This window comes from Opisthocomus hoazin, chromosome 7, assembly GCF_030867145.1.
Source record: "Opisthocomus hoazin isolate bOpiHoa1 chromosome 7, bOpiHoa1.hap1, whole genome shotgun sequence".
Classification (NCBI taxonomy): Eukaryota; Metazoa; Chordata; class Aves; order Opisthocomiformes; family Opisthocomidae; genus Opisthocomus; species Opisthocomus hoazin.
Genome location: NC_134420.1, coordinates 55,668,522 through 55,690,507, shown reverse-complemented (window position 1 = coordinate 55,690,507; position 21,986 = coordinate 55,668,522). Strand labels below are relative to the sequence as shown.

The 21,986-nt window shown below is 37.8% G+C and overlaps 1 protein-coding gene across 3 annotated transcripts in view; it reads left to right on the top strand.

The window, feature by feature from the left end:
- The window catches only part of TTC7B (tetratricopeptide repeat domain 7B), a 150,704-nt gene that overhangs the window by 110,618 nt on the left and 18,100 nt on the right, over positions 1 to 21,986 (top strand). For all 3 annotated transcript variants that reach the window (XM_075426370.1, XM_075426369.1, XM_075426371.1), the window contains 2 exons: positions 2,918 to 3,058; positions 9,339 to 9,541. In XM_075426370.1, coding sequence (XP_075282485.1) covers positions 2,918 to 3,058; positions 9,339 to 9,541 — 344 coding nt within the window. The remainder of the gene's footprint in view (positions 1 to 2,917; positions 3,059 to 9,338; positions 9,542 to 21,986) is intronic.

The window sequence follows — 21,986 nt, the reverse complement described above, 5'->3', positions numbered from 1 at the left end:
TTCAGACAAGTTAGTTCTAATAAAAAAAAGGGGGAGTTGAATAAATTTTGGAGGAAGGTGGGAAAAAGCTTTTTAGTACACAGGATCTTTAAATTATTTTCAGTTGTCTGTAAAATGAAAGCTTACTAATTGTATTTTAACAGAAGGAACCAGAAATGAGTTGGATGACAGCTAACTGTGGCAATATTGAAGAAGCATTTACAGGTTTATAGGTTAGAGCTGTCAGCATGAGTGCAGTATCCCTGAAAGATGCCTGATTGGGCAGTGTCAAAAGACTACTGTTATTTAAAAAGAAAAAAAAAAAGGGAAGAAATTAAATAAGTTAATAGCAAAGATGTATAAGTGTGATAAAGGATACGGTGGCTGTGCTGATTAGATATGCAAGGCTGTACAAGAGGTTATCCCTCCTAATCTCTCTTACTAGCCACTGCAAGGAGGGTTTTTAAAAGAAACAAAACCAAATGAAAAAGCCCAATTATTGATGCTCTTGTGCTGTTTTGCAACATGTGTAAGTCCTCTACATTTTAAATAAGACTGAAGCATGAAGGATTTCAAGGGCTGGGATTTCCAAACCGCCCTGCAGAAGATTACACCAGGTTTCTTTGTATGCTGCTTAACATTGATCTTCAAACTTAAACCCCAAGAATCCACTTGTGTGGGATGTTGTTTAGAGAATTTAGCTGACTATGTTGAATAATCTAGAATCTGAGTTTCTGAAACAGTTACTTGGTCCACATTGAGTTTTAGATTGTTAATGGTTAATTTAGAATATGTTTTTATATCACCTATTAATTTAGCGAAAGATAGCAGGTAACTATCTTCTAGTAGTTTGACTGAAGTAAGAATACTTGGAGATTATTACTTTGTATATGTGTATGTTTTCCTCAGAGAACTAATTGCTGCAATAAATTATTTTTCCCTAAACAGGGAATATGAGCAATTTGAATAATAACACTTTGAAAAAAATTTTTAGGAATATTTTTTAAGTTTTTTATTTTTTTCTGCCACTCAGAATAAAATCCAGGATAGCAGTTAATTACTACAGGAAGCAGTTGGTATCCACTCCATTTTAACTTTAACATAGGTGGCACTGCAAGTCGTAAGAATTTCATCACAGTATAGTTCTTTTTTTGTGTAAAATTTATGTCCTAAAAGGTTTAATAATATGTTACCATATGTGCTCTATGGTTAAGTACTAGAAGCTTAAAATCTAACAGCACGCTTTCTATGTGAAATTACTTGTGGCCTGGCTAGCAGCCAGAGTCCTTTCTTTAAATAATAGAAAATATAGGCCCTTCTTAATACTAAATTGAACACTTGCTTTTGAGAAGGAATGGATTAGATGATATCCTTTGTGCCAGTGAATTGCACCTTTTCTTTACAAATTCTTCTGGAGAGATGAGGAAGCTGTTGCAGTGTTTGTCCCTGGAAGGCTAACAAGTGGCCTGCTGCAGTGATGTGCATTTACAGAAATGGATGTCAGACAAGAAAAGGATTACTGGCGACTAGTGCTTATTTGTGGTAGCTTTGCTGGTATTTTTCTTGGAATACACTCCACATGCTTCTTGCTTAGTCTTCTCTTTTATATTTCTTCAGAAGTTAAGCCTTAAAGATAAGACACACAAAAACTTCAGTGAACGTTCAACTCTGCAGACTGGAGTATGAGTTGTTTTGTCAGCCAGTGAAGGAAAGCGAACTCCGTGGCCAGATACTGGTTCAGATCGTCAGGGCAATTCTTTGTTCATAATGACATATGAAATGCTAACTATGGCCTGTGCTGCTTTTCCCTTGTTTCTGTCAGTTAAGGGAACCATGATGCACACTTTCAAACAAACTTCCTCTTCCCGCTGATCTGTGTACTGGGAATTTCTACTGCTTTTCTGGTTTGCTGATTTATCTTGCCACACTTGAGAATGTATGTTTTATGTGGCAAATTCCTACTTGTTAAAATTCTTAGAAAAACTGTAATATTGAGAGTGATGGTTTCATTTATTTCTTAACTGCTAGTGGTGAAGATGAGCTTGTGGGGTGCAGTTCAACCTGTACAAGATAGAATACTTTCTTTTGAGGTACCTGCAATTGTTGACCATTAGAGAGATGCTGATGGGCTTAGAAGAATTCTCATCTAATCCAATATGGAATATTGATTTTAAAAAAAAATCATTGCTAAATACACTATCAGTAATTGGCTATGCAGAGTACAGTTACCATTAGATATTCTCCAGTCATAGAAGCTTTTGTATTTCCAGTACTTTGAAAAGGGTAGTATTTGCCAATGAGATTCTAATCTCACTTGTAAATTATCCTTCACATAGTGTGCTTTGGTAATGTTCTTTATGCAAGGGACGTTTTTGCAACAAAGCATTTTAACTCAGCCTTCTTGATTAGCTATGGTTTACATTCAGTGCATTTGAATTGTGTATTTGTGATAGGGTATGTTGTGATCATCTTGTATATTTTAGTTCTCTCTTTTTGTACTGTTATTAGTCTTAAAATAGTCCTATAATTGCACTCTATGGAAAGACATAGCAATTACTAACATCAAAGTGCATGCAGCAACCTGAAAGATCACAGTGTACGATACCGTCACAGACCTTTTTTTGGATCGTGCACTGCCAGAAAAGAGGTGTTGAGTTTAACAGAGAGTATTCATAGCAGCAACCCAAAAATGCGTCAGGTGTAGTTACCAATGTTAAGTGTGTTTTTTATATAGTCTTTCAGACCAGTATAAAAGGTTTTGTAACAAGGAAAATTAACCTGACATTTCCAAAAACTTCTCCAAAATGGTACATGTAAATTAAATCTTGGGGATTTGGGGGTAAAACTTCGTATGAAAAAGGTTACAACTAAATGTTTTATGCAAGGTGATTGGCATTAATTCTTTCTATGATGATAATTTTTTTTATTACTTCTACAGGTTCAGTCCATGCCACATCAATAGCAGCTTCCAGAGTGGAGCAAGCACTGTCTGAGGTTGCTTCATCTCTGCAAAGCAGTGCCCCTAAACAAGGTCCCCTACATCCCTGGATGACTCTGGCACAAATATGGCTTCATGCAGGTACTGTGAAAGTAAAATTCCTTCTTGTTCTTTCCCCTCCCCTTTCTCGCTAGCCTAAGGACTTGCAAAAATCTGTTGGTTTCATTCAGAATCTGTTGTCACTTGTCAGATCAGACTTTTTCCGGGTGTGTCTGTGGCACTGAAACCAGCCAGGAAATAAAAAGCGCATTAGAGTTGCTCATGTGTAAGATCATTTATGTAAGATAAGGCAGTAGTCTCACAATGCAGCTGTTATCAGTGGAGTTATATCTTCTGTAGAACAATGGCAACACACTCTCCCTTATCCATGAAGAATTTAGTTTCTGAAGTACCTTGAGTATCTTAGTATTTGGAAATTTAGATGCCCTAATTCCATTCGTTGGAAAAAGATATTTGTAAGATTATTGAATAGAGTTCCTGCAACTAGAAAAGCTTTATTATTGAAAATAAATATAAATAAAAATAAATAACTCTGCATATGTGGAAAAAAAAAAGATAGTAGTACTATTGAGCAACCTGTCCCGCACAGCTGTGATAGTGGGCTTTAATTCAGTTCTCTTCCTTCTAACTTCATTAATGTGAAAGACCCAGGATTGTTTTTCTAAACGTGGAGTCATCTTGAGTGGATTTAGTATTGTTATGCTGCTTCAAACTTCAAGCTAAATGCAATATCACAAGTGGCTGTTACATAAAATTTTAACAAGAAAATGACTATACAGTGTATGTACACAGTGAAAAATGTATACCATGCAATTGTTTTTATTGATACTTGCATCACATAATTTTTTTATTGATACTTGTAATTTAGAAATGAGTCAGCAATTGTTCTACTTTGGTCTGCACTCACTTGAGCATTTTTCAGTGACAGTTTTTTTTCTTCATGTTTACATTCAACAAAACAGTGCTGTATTTCTTAATGTTTTAATTGATCTGTTTTGCATTAACAGTTTTATTGTGTGAAAGTCATTATAGGGTAATGGCTCCCAGTTATTAATTAGTGGTTTAGCGAAAAAGCCCAGAACATTGGAAGTAAAGAGCAATGATAATGACTAATAATAGTGGTCTCGCTTGGAGGTGGAAGGGCTTCTCAAAAACAACACAGATTAGAACAAGGCAAGGTCCACCATAGTGAAGTCACCTGCCCTGCATCATGGCATCGTTGATTTTAAATGTTTGTAAACCATCACAGATGACCAGCTACAGTAACTCATCGCATCTATAGTGCTGATAATGTCTCAACCTTCTGTGATAGCTTGTTCCACTGCTTATTTTCTGGTTTTTAATTTTTGTTGGCTGTGTCCTGTTGCTGCTTATCCAGTCCATGCAAGTGACTGCTACTGTTTTGCCCAGAAAGGAGGGGTCTGGACACTCTTTGCTGATTCCTTCTCAGTTCACAACTTACTTAGGTTTGCATACACGTTTGTGGTTTGCTGCTGCAATCTGCTGCACAGTCTACTTTGCACTCTTGTTATATCTGTCTCACCATGTGGGGTTTGTAGGCCATATTGTTGATTCCCAGCAGGAGGAAGCATGGGATGGAAGTAGGAGAGAGTTGGGTTGGAGAATGAACTAAAGTGTTAAAGATCCAGGGGAAGGACACAACAAAGTATGACAAGTGCTCTGACTCTGTATGTGCGGGGAGCAATGAAAGAAAAAAACAAGAGATGAAAGAGAGCCTCTGTCTGCCTTCAGAGAACGTAGTGCAACCTGAAGTCTACTTCCTCTCCACTTTGGAATGATCCTGTTTTTGATATTTCAGACTGGTGATTTGTGCTGCATTTCAGAGTGTTCAGGGATCCTGCTGTTCAGCTACTTGTCCTGCGACAGTAAATGTCCTGAGCCTTGAGAAAGGTTATTTACGGTGGGAACGTTCAGAATAAAGTTTTCTCCCAGAAGCACAATACAAAGCAGATATTCTGGAAGGCATCTTCGTCAGTATATATGGGTTAATTACATAGAAAACAGCAAGAAAAATACTTAACGCCTTGCTTACAGCACATGTTCTTTAAATAAAAGTGAAGATTTACTATTGGGAAATTTCTTCCTTTTTGAGACTCATGCCATATTTAACTGTTTGACTCCCTGTATGGTTGTGCAGCGTTTTACTTCTTAGTGTGTGCGGGGGCATCCTTAACAAACTTTTAAATCTTAAAATACAAAAATTGTTAATTATTCTTCCTGTTAGATTACAAAGACATGGAAAAATTATGTAAATAAGTTCTAATACAAGCAAAACTTAGTGGAATATATTTACCCAGACTAACATATATGATGTGAAAAAGAGAGAAAATGCTTGTCCTTGTGGACGACAAGTTGACCATGAGCCAGCAGTGTGCCCTTGTTGCCAAGAAGACCAATGGTGTCCTGGGTGCATTAAGAAGAGTGTGGCCAGCTGATTGAGGGGGGTTCTTCTGCCCCTCTACTCTGCCCTAGTGAGGCCCCATCTGGAGTACTCTGTCCAGTTCTGGGCTCCCCAGTTCAAGAAAGATGAGGAGCTACTGGAGAGAGTCCAGCGGAGGTCTACGAGGATGGTGAGGGGACTGGAGCATCTCTCCTACGAGGAAAGGCTGAGGGAGCTGGGCTTGTTCAGCCTGAAGAAGAGAAGGCTGAGAGGGGACCTTATAACTGCTTCTAAATATCTGAAGGGTGAGTGTCAGGAGGATGGGGCCAAACTCTTTTCAGTGGTGCCCAGCGACAGGACAAGGGGCAACAGGCACAAACTGAAGCACAGGAAGTTCCAGCTGAACATGAGGAAGAACTTCTTCCCTCTGAGGGCGATGGAGCACTGGAACAGGCTGCCCGGACAGGTCGTGGAGTCTCCTCTGAAAATACTCAAAACTTGCCTGGATGAGGTCCTGTGCAGCCTGCTGTAGGTGACCCTGCTTTGCAGGGGGGTTGGATTGGACTAGATGATCCCCAGAAGTCCCTTCTAACCCCTACCATTCTGTGATACATAGCGTCATTCCAGCTGTTACTGGTGTAAATGAGCATGGCATTCAGTCCAGAGAAGTTTATTTTGCTCACAGTAACTGGCTTTTAATTTTTCATCCTGTGTTTATTAATGGACTGTTTCAGCCTTTCATTTCTGAGCATACAGTGTAAACGTGGAAAATCAGGCTTATTTTAAAGGTGTAACAAAATTACTTTTGCGATTAGTACATTCTTCAGTAACTCACTATTAAAAACCAGACCTGTCCCTAAATGATCAATGTCTGTGATGGTCCTTTGAGAAATGCATCAAGACTGAACTCAATATTGCTATGCAACTTGATTAGAAAATAGATTGATTTCTTAATAAAATGCAAGTGTAAGCATTGGAAGGGTTTGAGCCAGAAAGCATTCTTGGCGTTCTCTAGGTGGAGATATTGAGAAGAGCACATCAGAATTGGCACCTGGTTTCTTTTCAAAATGCTGCTCCCCTCTGAGATTTTCCTACAAAGTCTGCTGGCACTTGTCAGTTTTCCACAACTGATTTATTTGAATTTAACATTCTTACTCAGTTCGAAGTCATTATCTCAGAATGAACAGCTCTCCTTCAGTTTCAGAATTTGTTGAATGAACTTTCATGCTTAACACCTAACCACAATTCATAGTTTTTAAAAAAGCCCGCTGTATATTCTGTTGGGGTGGCATAACTTCTGGTAGAGAAAAGGAAGTTATTTTAAAATAACTCTTTAATAACTTTAACCATAAAGGAATTATTTTGTTTAAATTTAATACTTTTAGGAATGTCTGTTAATAACTGTTAAGTTTCTCTGCTTACTCTGTTGGTAAGCAGGACAGCAAGATTTAGTATCTCTTACAGTAACACAAGACAAAGTTATAAGCAGTATTGCAGCCTCTATTGGCTAGTGTTAAAAGCCATTGCTACCATACTTGTTTCCTCTCAAGGAATACAGATTTTCAACTGCAGTTGGTTAAATTAGCCAATCTGATTATTTTTCAGTCTAGAATTATTGTGGTAGCAGACAATCACCTACTCAAGTAATTTTTACTTTTTGCATATTATTTGCTAAGAATTACAGCTTTTACTTAGTACCTTTTACAGTCTGTGTAAATTATATTTTTGCTAAGTGTCTTTTCACTGGGCAGCTTGGGAGCATTTCAAGTCTGGTGATGCTGAAGAAGAGACAGGAAAACCAGGAGACCTCAAATTGTTAGCGTTTAAATAATGTAGTGTATTTTATGCTCACGAAAATCTTGTTTCTTGTGTAGTAATATTGACCATGTAGGTTTTAGAAGAGCACTCAAGACTGAAGAATGAAGTACCCAAAGCTTTTCCAAAATATTTTAGAGGGTTTTTTTTTTAAAAAAAAAGTCTTTGTACAATTCACATTTTATGCTGTATGTTCAGCTCTCAAATTAGGGCTACAACTTGCTCTTTGGATTCTATCAACAGTTAGTAAAAGTAAAATCCTAGAAAAATTTAATTGCTCCCGAATGTAGATTTTTATTTCAAAATTTTATCCCTTTATTATCTTCCAGGTTTGCTATTCTTTAGTTATACCATCTCTGACTGGGTGAGGTGATTCTTTCAGTGTTAGAGGGGGAAAAAAAGTGTTGCTGGATCTGCAATTTTGTGTGTTAGTTGCTCATGTGGACATTTTTCCATCAAAAATAATCTCATTAGTTTCTAAAAATACACTTCATTAATACATACATCCACATGGACATACTATTTATTTTAGGTAGAATGTGTTCTGTGAAATTACTTAGTCAACTGAGAAGCAAAATAATGGTAAAAAAAAAAAAACCAAAACAAAAAAGTCTGCTCTCCCATCAATAGGATCAGGTCTTAGAGCAAGAAAATCACTCCAGCAACCATACAAAAAACAGTTAAAAAAATAGACAATGAGTAGGACTTTCAAACTGTGCTTACTCGCCAGCTGCTACTGAAAGTCTGTTTTTTGTTAGTGTTATAAACTGATTAAAATAATTATGAATATTCGTAGCTGGTACCACCTGCAAGTTAAGTTTTATACTCCCTGCTGTACTGAAATTGACTAGTTAGGGATGCTATGAAGTCTGTTTGATGCAGTTATCTCAGAAGAAAGCTACTTTAAAGGCACTCAAACATCGGTCCCATTCAGAGTTTTAGGCATAATGCCACATCTACTACTGCAGTGTGAGATTCTGATCTGACAGCCTTTCAACCAAGATGGGTGGCCCGTACTGTACAGTGAGAAGCATGTCTTGAGCACTGGTGATAGATCACTTTGCTGTTTTGATTTAATCTGTAAGACACTCCTGCAGTGTGGTACAATGGAGTACAGGTTTACAATTACTTTGAGGCTGTTTTTCCAGGATCTATACCAATGTAAAAGAAGTAGATATCCCAACCCAGAACCTTTAATATCTTTTTCTTGCATTTAGTATATCTTCATTCCTCTCTTCTCCCACTCTTTCCACAAGAGATTAAGATAATCCAGCAGGGTAGTGAAATAGCAGTGTTGAAGAGTATCATAAGAGCTATTGAAGGCAAATACTACTTCTAGTTCGTTGTTAATCACTTACTGAACCTTTTTTATCACCTATAGTCAATCTGATTTAGACAAGTGCATGTCAGGCTGCTCAACTGCTTTCATCAGGAGTGGTTTATGTTAAATTAAATGTAGCTGCTTTTTTTCTTTTTTCAAAAAAGCTACAGAGTTAAATGTTCTTAGCTTCTGGAGTATATCTTAGACAAAATGCTTGGAAATATGAACAAATTGTGTCAAATCAGAATGCTGATTAATATGTTCTGCTGACTTAACTAGGAAACTTTTCATACCAAAGAATATTATATTTATTTTAAAATGCTCTGAAGCATAGGACAGAGATTGAGGCTTGCCATTTAGTGACTCGTAGCTGGAGCAATTGCTGCTGCTTCCTTAACTGCTGACGTGCAAACCCCATAATTAGTTGTGTTCCCTTACCTACTGTAAGGATGTCTGTGTGCTGTTTTGTGTTGGGTTTTCTGTTCTTAAATAGTACTGGAATACTGGCATGCTCACATCTTAAAAATAAAGCTAAAATGAGAAAATTGCAGACTTCAGTTAAAAATAAAAAACTGTAAAGAGCTTTCTGGTGTTTAAGACAGCCATTTAGAGGTTCAAACTCCTATTACATTTAGAACAGCAACTTTCCTAAAGAAATAATTTGTTTAAAATAATGTATGTAATAATTTCTCTTCAGATGCAAAATTTTTTGAGGAAAATAGCCTTTGCTTAAAATGAAACTATAAATACAGCACATGTGACCACATCTAGTCATGGTATGATGAAGCAAGAATCATTCATTGGTTCTCACATTCCTTCCACAGCTGAAGTCTACATAGGAATTGGGAAGCCTGCTGAGGCCACAGCGTGCACCCAGGAAGCAGCTAATCTCTTTCCGATGTCGCACTATGTTCTCTACATGAGAGGTCAGGTGGCTGAACTTCGTGGGAATATCGATGAAGCCAAACGCTGGTATGAAGAGGCCTTATCAATTAGCCCTACCCATGTGAAAAGCATGCAGAGGCTGGTAAGTCTGGAGTCCACGATCATAAGTACTTTTGTCTCAACTTACAATATTGTATTATGAAATCTTGGTGCGGGTGACCCATAGCTTTTGAGCTTTGGGTCTATATTCTTACTAGCAGAATAGCTTTGGAAACAGTCTTTTCTAGCTTTTTATTCTCTCTTCTGTGTGTGTTGGGACATAAAAAGGATCTACAGGCAAGAAGACTATGTCAGTCCTGACAGAGAGTGCAGAAAAAGAATTTGTTTGCGTCTGCCTAATATTCAGAACCACTGGGAAATAAAGGTGGCTCATGGTAAGAGAAAAATTGGATATGGTAGTCTAGAGGAAAGACCACTCATTCTGCTATCTAATTCCAAGCTACAAGTTGAATTGTACATGTTCATTCATTACCTTCCTGCTATGTCATTTCTTGGATTTTTGAAAGATAGAGAATAAGTCTTGCACTCAAAGGAATGTGTAGCTTTAATTACAAAGATGCCTTCCCCAGCTTACATGCATAAGTTTATTTATATACTTCATATATACATACATGAATATATTCTGTGTTTACTGTGTTAGGAAAATTACTTTATTTTGCTAATCCAGTTTTCTTCCAGATAGGGCAGAGTAGAACAGCTGTAATCAGCTTCTTACCCAACCTTTTTGTGCAGAAGTAGAAGGTGGTTTCTGCCTAGGTGCTTATGAATTATTCAGAGAAAGTTCTCGTGCATCCCTGAGGGGAACATATGAGACAAAAGATCAGATAGGAAGGCAGCACAGGGAAAGTTTTTTGTTTCACCTTGTCAGCATTTAGAGATACTTGAGCCGGCTGACAAATGCCGAAAGGTTCCTCTTTCTGAAGAAGCAGGTGGTCGACCTAAAGCAGTGCAGCTCAGTAAAAATGAAAGCTTATGTTTTTCTGGGTACCTTTTTGCCACTTCTCTGAATCCACCTTTAAATAAATAGTCTGTAAACACACAATGCTCTGCAGAATGACGGAGAAATTAGCTGCCTTAAGAGGCATATGAGATGAAAAATACTACGCTTCTAATTTGGGTCCCCTTTTTATGAGCTTTTCAATTTGAGTGCAAGCTGGAGGATAACTAACTATTCATTTCATTGGATTGGCCAGTCCATTTTAAGCATTCTTGTAATTTAAAATTTTGTTTTTAAAAGCTTTCTCTATTACTCTAGACCTTTCCTGTGCTAAGATGTTGTTTTGAATAGGTGCTGACAGATTTATGCTGCTTAAATACAAATATTAAAGATGTATGCTATAAAAATGCTTGTCTGTGATTCCATGTGGGGAAAAAAGTACAAGGTTCTGTATCCTTCTCGATCTTTCGATTGTTGCAAAAAGTATTTTGCAATAGAGTAAAAAACTATTGCAAAGAGTGTTTTGAGGAGGAACTTTGCAGTGTTTACTCTTGCCTGTGTTTATAGAAGAATATCTGTACATCTCAACACTTTGTGTATATTTACTTATTTATTATAAAGAGATATGATCTCAGTGGCAGGGGAACTATAGCAACAGCACTGTGGAGCTCTGTAGCCTCTCAGCCTCTATAACAGCAGCTGAAACATTAACCTGTAATATTTGCATTCACAATTCTAAGCTGATAATCAGTTTATGAACCAAAGTTCTGTGAAAAAATACCTTATTTTCTGATTAATTTGACATTTTAAAATTATTTGATATGGCTTTCTAGCACTGCTTAGAAAGCAATATAAAATGCTACTGTTTCAACATAGCAGTTACCTTAGAGCTTAGATTTATTTAATAAGCTTTGGTGAATTTATTTTTTGGGGAAAAGACCAAGTACAGATCTTAATAACTTTATGTATAAAATACAACAAAAAGGAAATAAAACTTAAGGGTGGCACAGGTTCTAGCATGTAGCATATGTATGCAGTCCTGCCTGTCCAAGTAGAATTACTTGAAATAGTTGAACCTGAAATCAGTTTTGAAGGATTTTTTTTCTTTTAATTAAAATTTTAGAAGGAGTTGTCCTATGCAGCTTGCTGTAGGTGACCCTGCTTCCGCAGGTGGGTTGGACTAGATGACCCACAGAGGTCCTTTCCAACCCCGAACATTCTGTGATTCTGTAAAACTTCCTGATGCTAGTGGTTTAGATACATGGATCTTTAATTTCAGATACTATTTGTAGCTCTCCGGAGAAGAACAAAAAGTAAATAAAATGTTTGTTTATAGTTGTATGAAGAAGAATGACTTATTGGGAATAGGCAATATTTCTCCTCTTATGATCCATCCTTTTAATGATGATAAATCACTCTGTTAAGAAGGACGAAGAATTACACTTTTCAAGCTTTACTATTTTTCAGCACAACCTTTTGGCTATAACTGTCTTCATGTACTTATTCCTGAATATTATCTACTGTTTCTACACAGAAACAACCTTATTAATCTAAATTACTGAAGAAATGTGAACCTTATTAATCTAAATTACTGAAGAAATGTGTGAAGAAAGACTAGAAAGTTTAGTCTTGTGGCTTGAGAACTGATGTGCTTCCTTCTCTGAGTTGTGGCATGCTCCAAGCTTTGGAGTTTCTGCATAAAGACTCTTGCATTTGTCTCAAGCGCAGACTCCATATTCTGTTAATCTGACCATGAAGACATGCTCTTTGTAGAAGTCCAAGGTATTATCTGAATGCAGTTACCTTTTATTGGCTGGTATGATCTGTTAAAAGACTGTATTTGCCTGAAGTTACAATTCTCTAAAGAAACAAATTGTTCTTAATTGTGCTGCTGTCTCTAAGGTCTTCACTGATTTACTCCTGTTTTAAAGATTTATTAAAATGAAAAATAGGAGGACTTTGTGAGGATGTGAAAATTGGAGCAGTTAAGAGTGATGGAAGAGATCTGTTCACCAACAAAATGATGATAAATGGGAGGGTTTGGAGGGAGAGAGCAACTCTTGCTGTATTTGCCTTAGCAATGAATTGCCTGAGACAGCGTGCCACCAAATGGTGGAGGCTTGATCCACGAATAAATGACAATTTGTTTAGCTGTATTCTGCTTAATTAAGCTTCTTGGGAAATGGAACTGATTGGATTATTACTGAAGATGTGAGATACTCTAGCGGAAACCTGGCTGCAGGGGGCAGTGTGTGTGTGTTCATGCTCACTGCTATTCAGTCCCTTCTAGAATGTTGGGGGTTTTATTAGTTAAGACACCTGAACAACAAAACTAGTTCTTTCAAAGAGAAATGTTGTTAAAATTCTCTTTAGTTGCTTGTGCAACTGAACTATTCCTCATGCAGTTAATGTTTAAATCCGTATGTTCATTCACTGTATTCTGTTAAGCAGTTCTCGTTTTAAGATCCGCCTTGTTCTCAGGTGGTGTTTTTTACCATTTGTCGCTAACTGAAATATTCGCCAAGCCAGGGGTTATACCAGCTTGCTATTCGGCTAGCTCTGACTGCTCGCAGGATGTCAAGGTGAAGCAGTAATGTGTCGGTATCGGTTAAGTGTACTTCACAGAGCGCAGCAGCAATGCTTTTGAACAAGTGCAGTATCCTTTCTTCTTTAAGGGTCGTATAGTGCACTTGGGGAAAACAATGCCAGGTTGTGTTCTAAAAATTTGAAATACTTCATTTTGTGTTCTTTATTTCAAACTACTTTTTAACACACGCAAAGAAATTTTAAATTTAATTACTAAATTGAAAAATTATTACTTGCACTTCAGTTGAATGTCATATATACTTGGTTGTCACCTGCCTGATTTTGGCCAGAATGGATTTATTTGAACAACTTTCTCCATTCTCCCTACCCTTTGTCATCACCTCCAGATTTCTGCATTACTGCTGCCTTCCTGCTTTTGTCGGTTTTTTTCCTCCCCTGGGAAAAAAGAATAAACAGTCTTTTATCTCCTGCAGTCAGAGTGCTGTTGTGGAAAGTAGCCCTTACTGCTGACGTCTGAAAAGTCCTGAAACGGGCCATCATTCAGTAATGCCACAAATGGCAAAGAATATTTCAGCCCATTGTCCAGGAAAAAAATCTGTGTATTCTCTCTCAGGGTGAAAACTTCTTAGCTAAATGTAGCTTTGACATGAAATAGTTTTTCCAGCACCTGTATATCATTACAATCCTAAAAGACTCTAGTATTTTTTGAATATTAAGTAGTTCATCATAGCACTTGCCAGTTAATCTTACTAGTAGTTTAGCTTCGAAGAGTAGAAAACTAGAACAGAAAGGGAGAAATTACTTATCTGAAATTACTCACATAGAAATTAGTATTCAAAAAGCACTATCTTAAAGAACTACATTCCCCATGCCACACTGTTAGATATCTGTTAAAGTTTCCTATAATTATGCAGAACTAAGTCAGGTCTCCTAAGGCTTAGATTAACTGTGTGCACTTTACCTCTCAGCTATAAATATATTGTTACTTATTTCTTACTACATTGACTGCTTACACTTTTTTTCAACCCAAAGACACTTTGCCAGAGAGAAATCTGGCAGTACGTATGGGTAGTCTACACTTATGAGCCTGTCAAGGATGTTGAGCTGACTGAAAGAAAGGAAAAGAAGAGAAGACTTTAGAAACGTGAATTCAGACAATGTTTGTAAGGGTCAGAGGAGTTCAAGAAGAGAAAGGCTAAACACAGTCACCCAAACTAACTTTTTTCATTTGATGAGGCAATATTCTCTAGTATTTATTCTTTCTTTCGTAACAAGGACCTCATCTGGGGAACACTCTCTAACTCATTTGATTTTCATTGTCAGGCCGCTATACCGTAAAAATTGTTGGTTTAGGCCACATAGGCTTGTCTTAAGCATGTTATGCTGGTTCTTGTGGGCAGTTTGTGTTCTAACTGGTTATTATGGAGCTAAATGCTAATACCAAATCTCAGTGTTCATTTGACTCGTGCTCTAAGTGCAGCCTTATGCACATGGTGGTTGAAGAGTGGAGAAATAATGGTAACTGGTTTTGTTAGATTTGTTAGTAAAATATTATGGGTTTTCCCTTCAGAATCAAAGTTATTTCGTAGAAAGTAGAGAAAGCAAAACGTATCTTCAGCCAAAAACTCACTGTTCCTTGCAGAAGTCATTTTACTGTGATTTGACCATTGTCACACCTGAATGTTTCAAGTAGTCCCTTTCTGCACTCTGAGAAAACAGTGGCAGGTCTATTTGCATTTTAACCTGGAGCACGCCCATTGAGTTCAAGTGCCTCAAGGACCATTTCAATACACTCTCGATTCTTCACTTGCCATGTGACTTTCACAGGTTATATTCTTTTCTGCCTTGAAAATGTTTTAGCCTTACTACAGAAAACCAGCAGTGCTTAGTGCAATAAAAAGTGCATAACACCGACTTGCATAGTCATGAGAAGGACCTGGGGGTACTGGTGGATGAGAAGCTCAACATGAACTGGCAATGTGCGCTTGCAGCCCAGAAAGCCAACCGTATCCTGGGCTGCATCAAGAGAAGCGTGGCCAGCAGGTCGAGGGAGGGGATTCTGCCCTTTTACTCCACTCTCATGAGACCCCACCTGGAGCACTGCATTCAGCTCTGGAGCCCCCAACATAAGAAGTACATGGATGTGTTGGAGCGGGTCCAGAGGAGGGCCACAAAGATGATCAGAGGGCTGGAACACCTCTGCTACAAGGACAGGCTGAGAGAGCTGGGGCTGTTCAGCCTGGAGAAGAGAAGGCTCCGGGGTGACCTTATAGCAGCCTTCCAGTACCTGAAGGGGGCCTACAGGAAGGATGGAGAGGGACTTTTCACAAGGGTGTGTAGTGATAGGACAAAAGGGAATGTCTCTAAGCTAAAAGGGCGCAGATTCAGATTAGATATTAGGAAGAAATTCTTCACCATGAGGGTGGTGAAACACTGGCACAGGTTGCCCAGAGCAGCTGTGGATGCCCCCTCTCTGGCAGTGTTGAAGGCCAGGTTGAATGGAGCTCTGAGCAACCTGGTCTAGTGGAAGATGTCTCTGCTTATGGCAGGGGGGTTGGAACTAGATGATCTTCGGGGTCCCTTCCAACCCAAACCATTCTATGATTCTATAAAGTGTGAATCAAGGTGAATAATCAGGAAAGTTTGTTTTTTCCCTGTTTACTTCAAAGTTATATCCTTTTATTTTTAGTGTTACCGAGTTCAAGTACAGTAGTTAACCATTTCATACTGATTCATAGCTTAAAGATTACCGTTGGAGGAAGATTAGTTGAATTTCTTAATTCCTGCATGCTTATCTGAGTTTTACAGTACTCTTTTAAAGCAGATCTATTTTCTTCAGTATTTGACAACAATAACTGCTACAAATTTGAGTTGAAGCTAAAATTTAGTTGCTCTTTTGTCAACAGAGAGTGACTACGGGAATTTACTACACTGATTTTGTTTATAATTTGATGCAGTGAGCTCCCATTTACTCAGGAAGGACTGTCTGTGCTGATCCCCTGAAAACTGTTGTTCTGAAACTGGTGTTTTGGGACTGATGAAACGTAGGTCCTGTGTCATAAAAGACTTTCTGTTCACATTACCCTATATTTACTCCAAATGCCTTGAAGCAGCTTTAGCAAGAGCACATCTTTCAAGAAGAAAATACCTCCACTCTTGGATGCTTTTCACCCCCTGAAACTTAGCTCTGCAAGGACTCTTCAGCAGGTTTCACCTTGTCTATGCTGTCCTGGGCTGGCAGCCATTACAAGAGGAATACTGCAGCCAGGCTTAAATTAGTTGTTTGGTTTAGGCAGTCTGTGAATATCTGAAGATGCAAAGGTAATCTGATTTTGTGCAGCATGCACTGTTGTTGCACTGAACAGAGCTGGAGTAAGATAGACAATCTAAGCCATTGGGTGTAGTATTTTTTGGGTACCTAACAGCAATGGTTAAGGCAGCTTTCTGTAACTTTTTCATAAGTGGTTATTAGATCTACTTTTTTAACTTTCCTGAGATTTCTGTTTGAAAGACAGTTTCTCTCTGAATTGAAAGGTGGGATTTTTTTCCTTTTTTTTTTTTTCCCAGATAGGAATTCTTGCCTGGTATGCTCACCTTTAACTTTCTGTTTTCATCTGGTTTTGTGTTGTCTATGTGATAGATTTTTTCCACAGTTTATCAATTCAGGCTCAGCTTGCCAGAAACCATTTTATCACTTCTGTTTGTTCCCATTTTAAAAAATGGAAAATTAATTAGTGGTAGATTCTGGCAGAAGGAAGGGATGCTTTGGCTAGAGTTACTCCTCTGTATTTGGCAGGTCACGAATCATTCCAGTGTTTTTATTGTATTGTGTGGAACTGATAAAATTCCACCCATCAGATAATTCATCACAATTTGCTGTTTAGCAGGTCAGTCTACAGTGCATGGTATTACTCCAAAGTGGTTTCTCTTTGCTTGGAAGATTTTAAGAATCTTTGTTTTAAATTTTCAAAATACAAATAGTGTTTATCTCAAGCTTTGCTTCATGTTTTATAGCGTAAAGTCTTTAAACTGGGTTCTATTATCAAAACTGAGCTATTATCAATTCATTTCACATACAGCAGGCGTGGATTAAATACAATAATTTGGTAGGTAGAAGCCAAGTAGTGTTTCAAGTTCAAGGAATAAAATCCAAAGATCACAATGGCCCAGCCTGGATCTGGGCTTTGGTTTTAGTTGACACCATAACAAAACATCTGAGGAGGGATTCGCTGCTGTACACTGTCCATTTCAAGTAATTGACAGGCAAAGAGCTGGGCAACAAGAGGATGACCACATGCCATTTGCGTAACAGTAAGAGTATTTCAGGTGCACATGTAAGACACATCCACTTACCCAGAGAGGTTGTAGAGTCTCGCATACTTGGAGATATTCAAAATCTGACAGGACTCAGCCCTTGGCAACCCACACTAGGTGACTTGACTCTAGTAGTATCCCTTCCAGAGGTCTCCAGAGGTCCCTTCCTACCTCAGTCATCCTGCGGTTTGAGGAATTGGAGCAATATAAGCTTTGTAGATTGAGGTAATGATTTCTGTTAGACAAAGTAATGGGAATAATTGTTTGTGGAAAAATCTTGTTATAGTCTTCCTATGAGGCAAGACTTCCTTATTGTTACCAGTGGTAAAAATTTATAAAGCACAGATGTTCTTAAAGCACAGCTTTTCTTCTTTCTTCCCTGATTTCCGTGGTACGTTACCCATAGCAATCATGGAAGGAAGGTGCAGAAGATTAGTATCTTTCTCAACTGTATTCACTCATCTTAAATAATATACACATGTATGTATATATACATATATTCTCTGCTACAAACCTGCCTTAATATTTTGGATACATCTTACTGTCTTTGCACTGTAAAAGTGAGGTGCTGTCAAACCATGTGCCATGCACCCTAGTTGTTATCAACTTGTCATTGCCCTCCAGTCATTGCAGTACCCCGCAGTTCCATAAAATGACCCATCTTGTGATAGCTAGTTAATAACGATGCATTTTTGATTGTTGCCAGTCTGATATTCTTATATGTTTGATTTGGCTGGGTTTTTTATTACTTGAGCTTTTTTATGATTTTTTTTTTTTTTTTGCATGCAGATACAATGCAACTGCAGCAATGGTGAGTTGGTTCAAAAATATTTCCAGTCATGCTCCTTATGCAGACTGCTTATGCAGTATGGTTGGGGAACGTCCATACAAAAGTGTCAGTGGCAAAACAATGCAACTGAAAAGCCTCAGTTGGGATCTTCACAAATTAAGTTTTTGGGCGTCTGTCTCTCTCTTGATGGTTTTCTCATGGGATGTTCAAGTATACCTTAATGATCTACATTGAGGCTTCTGTAGACAAAGATGTGCCGAATTATTTAAAGAACACAAAATATTTATGACTCTACAGTTGTTTACATGCAAAGTATAGTATTGTTTCATAGTATTGAGGAGAGATGATGAACAGACCAGCAAGTTAGTCAAAGCATCTGATCACAGCGTAATGAAAAATTTACTTTTTCAGGCTTTTCTTTCTAGGTGTTATAAAGGGTAATTCATATTAAAAGTTTTTCCAGAGTCCTTCCATCTCTTTATGCATGTTACCTTCTAAAGGGCTGACTATGTTAAAGTCATTGTCACTTGGGTTTTGTTGATATCCACAGCAGTCTGCCTTTTCCTCCATGCCTTTGCTGGGTAACTGGCCACCTAAAATAGGATGGAGGGGAAAAGCACATGCAGATTTTTACTAGTGCAAAAATACTAACAGGTAAGACTAATGTAACAAATGAAAATGTCACTGGTCTTAGTTCCAGTAAATCAGGGTATGGCCAGGAGACCTCGTGTCAGTAAAGTGCTAATAGTTGCTCTTGATATTTAAGGTTTCTTTGTTTAAAAAAAGAATGAAATGGAAATGAGAGAAGGCCTGGAAGAAACTGAAGATGTGTGCTACTCCTTACTACCCTCTCTTGTCTCTTACATCCCTTTTCATGGATACTTGCTGGTGCTTTTTTGCATGGATCTCAAGAATACGATTTTTATTTTGCTCTGTGTAATTCAATATGAGAATTGCTTTGCAAAACACTTTTAAAATTAGGTCATTCTGCTGAAGTAGGCACTGGGCTAATTATGATTATTTTGCTTCCCTGGGCATTTTTGTGCTTATTGAATTTATTAAAGTATTACTTTATAGCTGGAGCTGAGAAGTCACACAGCAACCAAAGCTGTGTGGCACCTGGTATGCATGGCTGTCTTTCCTGTAGTCTCTAAGGGCTTTTACTTGTAGGCAACACCTGGCATCTAATAATTTATAATTGAATTTCATATAATTAATAAAGAAGTATTTTTAAGGATTTATTTTGGGGTAAATATAAAGAATATGAAAAAGGTTAGAGAGAGCAGCCATCCTCAACTTTAAATGAACAAGAGGGATTTTATTTTCCTTTTCCTGAGAAAGGTTCTGTTGTAGAATTCTGTAGGTGAGAACTCATTAATCACAGGAAAACATTTGAGATGTGAAGTCATCTACACGTGTTGTCTTTTTTTTTCCTTTTCTTTTTTTGTGCTGCATAACTTTGCATAGCAGTGAAATACAACTGAATGCTACCATCAACAGCAATCTGAATGAGACAAACCATTCTATATGGTTTAGTTGTGGTTGTTAGTAAACGTGTGTGAGAAACTTAGCCAAGTGTCTGAGACCTAGCTATTTAGCAGTCTCTCTTATAATAACGTGTCATTATAAAATTGCACAGAAGTTATCAGTCTGTGTATTTTGCTATAAGGCTCTTGCAGTTCTCAGGTGCGGGTGCGCCGACAAAATGATCTTTTGCTTTACATCTGTCACAGACGGGCTTGACTTCCTTCAGCATAAGCCGTTTTCCTGAGACAACAGACTGCTCTTGAGATGACCAGAAGTTACCTAATCAATTGTAATTCCATTTTTTCTGACTAGGAACGATAACCAACTTGTTCTTAAAAATTGTGCCTTATCTTATCCTCATCAAGCAGAAAGTGGCCTACCTTAATGCAAAACGAGAGATCTGGAAGCAACTGTCCCGCAGGAAATCCTTTCAATGCTTGCTTTTGCCAGGGTTATGTCAAACAGCTGCATTCCCCAGATAAGTTGTCTACTCTGGTACAGAGTTTCTTCTACAAATCCCCAGTCTGGAACAGTCTTTTTATGTCTCTCTATCTCTCCAACTCATCTCATTTTAAATTTTATTTGAAGACCTCTTTTCCATTTTCTGAAGCTTTACTTCCCTGCTAGCCAGTATTGTACTTAGCAGTCCTTCCCCTGCTCATGAGTCCACAGTTTAAAGATGGGTTGAACCTTGCACTTTGGAAGGATCCAGCCAACTTACTGCGTATGAAGAATGTGATGTCATCACTCCAAGATTAGTTTTCTTTAAACATAGGCTGTGTTTTCTGGTAGCTAACTGGTTTTAGATGGAGGTAAAGAATTGGCCTTTAAGGTTAGTGCCGGCTATTTTTTACGTCAGGATATTTTTTTAATCTAGATGATCAGACTAACTGAGAAAGTAATTATTCCAGTGAGCTTTAACTCATGGGAAAATCTGAACTGTGTTTTGTTCAGCTCTGAAAACTGTGTTCCTTTCTAAGGTTTGATGGTTATTTTTCCATTATTCTTCATATTAGAGCATATATTTTCAATGAGTAGCAACAAATGGTATGAAGAAAGTTATGTGCAGCTACTGTTCTTCAGAAAGTTGCCATCTCTAGATTTCTCAGTAGGGGAGAGGAGAAATGCTGTTTGGCCACCTTGCATACTGCATCTCACTAAAAAAGGCCAGTGTTTTCTCGGAATAAAACTGACTGCTGTCTTCTGTAACTACAGTTAGAGAATAGGAGATGAGCATGGTCTTTTAAGTAAAACCATTGTGGGCAAAGCTGTGGACTTCAGGAGCTCTTTACTAAAAGCCTTTGGATGGCCTCCTTCTGTAGTATAACTTTATTGAAATCAAATTTCATCGGTACTCTTGGTACCTATATGCTAAGACAATAAATTACACTAAGATATAGCCTGAGGCCAAACCTTGAAGTCTACTCACCATCATCCATCCTGTTGGATGGATAGACTACTGGAAGCTAGTTCTTAACTCATTTTTATATTCTTGTGCTGCTCTGTGCCATCTCTAGTTTGATTTGTTTTCCTGTGTCTGGCTATATTGACACTTTGCTGAAATCCAGACAACTTAGTTCTACCGCTTTTTTTTTTTCCTCCCACTGGAACTAAGCTATCTACTGTACAGGCTAGCTTAGTGGCTCACCAGTGATATGCACTTCCTAAGTTTTATTCCACTTTTCCCGATTACCATACTGCTAACCATTCATTTCTTCAACATTTGTTCTAAGGCCTTGCATGTAATCTAAGAAAACTGAAATAATAATTTTCTTTCTGAAATACAAGCAGTATATTATTTTCTTCACTATTAACTTGCTAGCTAGTCTTTGATCTCTTTTATTTTGCTTTTCTGTCCTTTTCTAGGGTGGAGATAATCCAGTTCTCAACTTGATTATCTGGTTCTCTCTGGTTTTGGTTTTACATTGGCTTGGAAAAGAAAATTCCTTTACTTTGAAAGTCTGGATGCCTTTTTAATCTGAATTTTCTACTGAGCGTAATGGATCTTTTCATGCTGTTGCTAGGACATGGTGTAATATTAACATCAACACTAAAGTTATGAGCCTGTGTCTTGGTAAACTGGTATTGATGCTGTACATTTTGCATTGTGAAACAACGGTCTGAGTTTCAATTTGTGTTGACTTAATTGGGTAATGATTGAAAAGGCTGGTCAACACTGCAGGCTTGCTGAAGATGTAGTAAGCTGACTGTGTTTAACCTGGCTACTGGGTGCACCTACATCAGAGCTTATGTTGTACAGTTTATTTGTTTGAGCCAGTTATCTTTGTGTAAAAGCACAAAGATCAGTGTTTTCTAAACTCATACTCTTTCCAGTACTCTGCCATCTCCAAGTAAACATACCCACCGAGTGTTTAATCCAGGTTCACTCTACATGAAACATACTGAGAATTG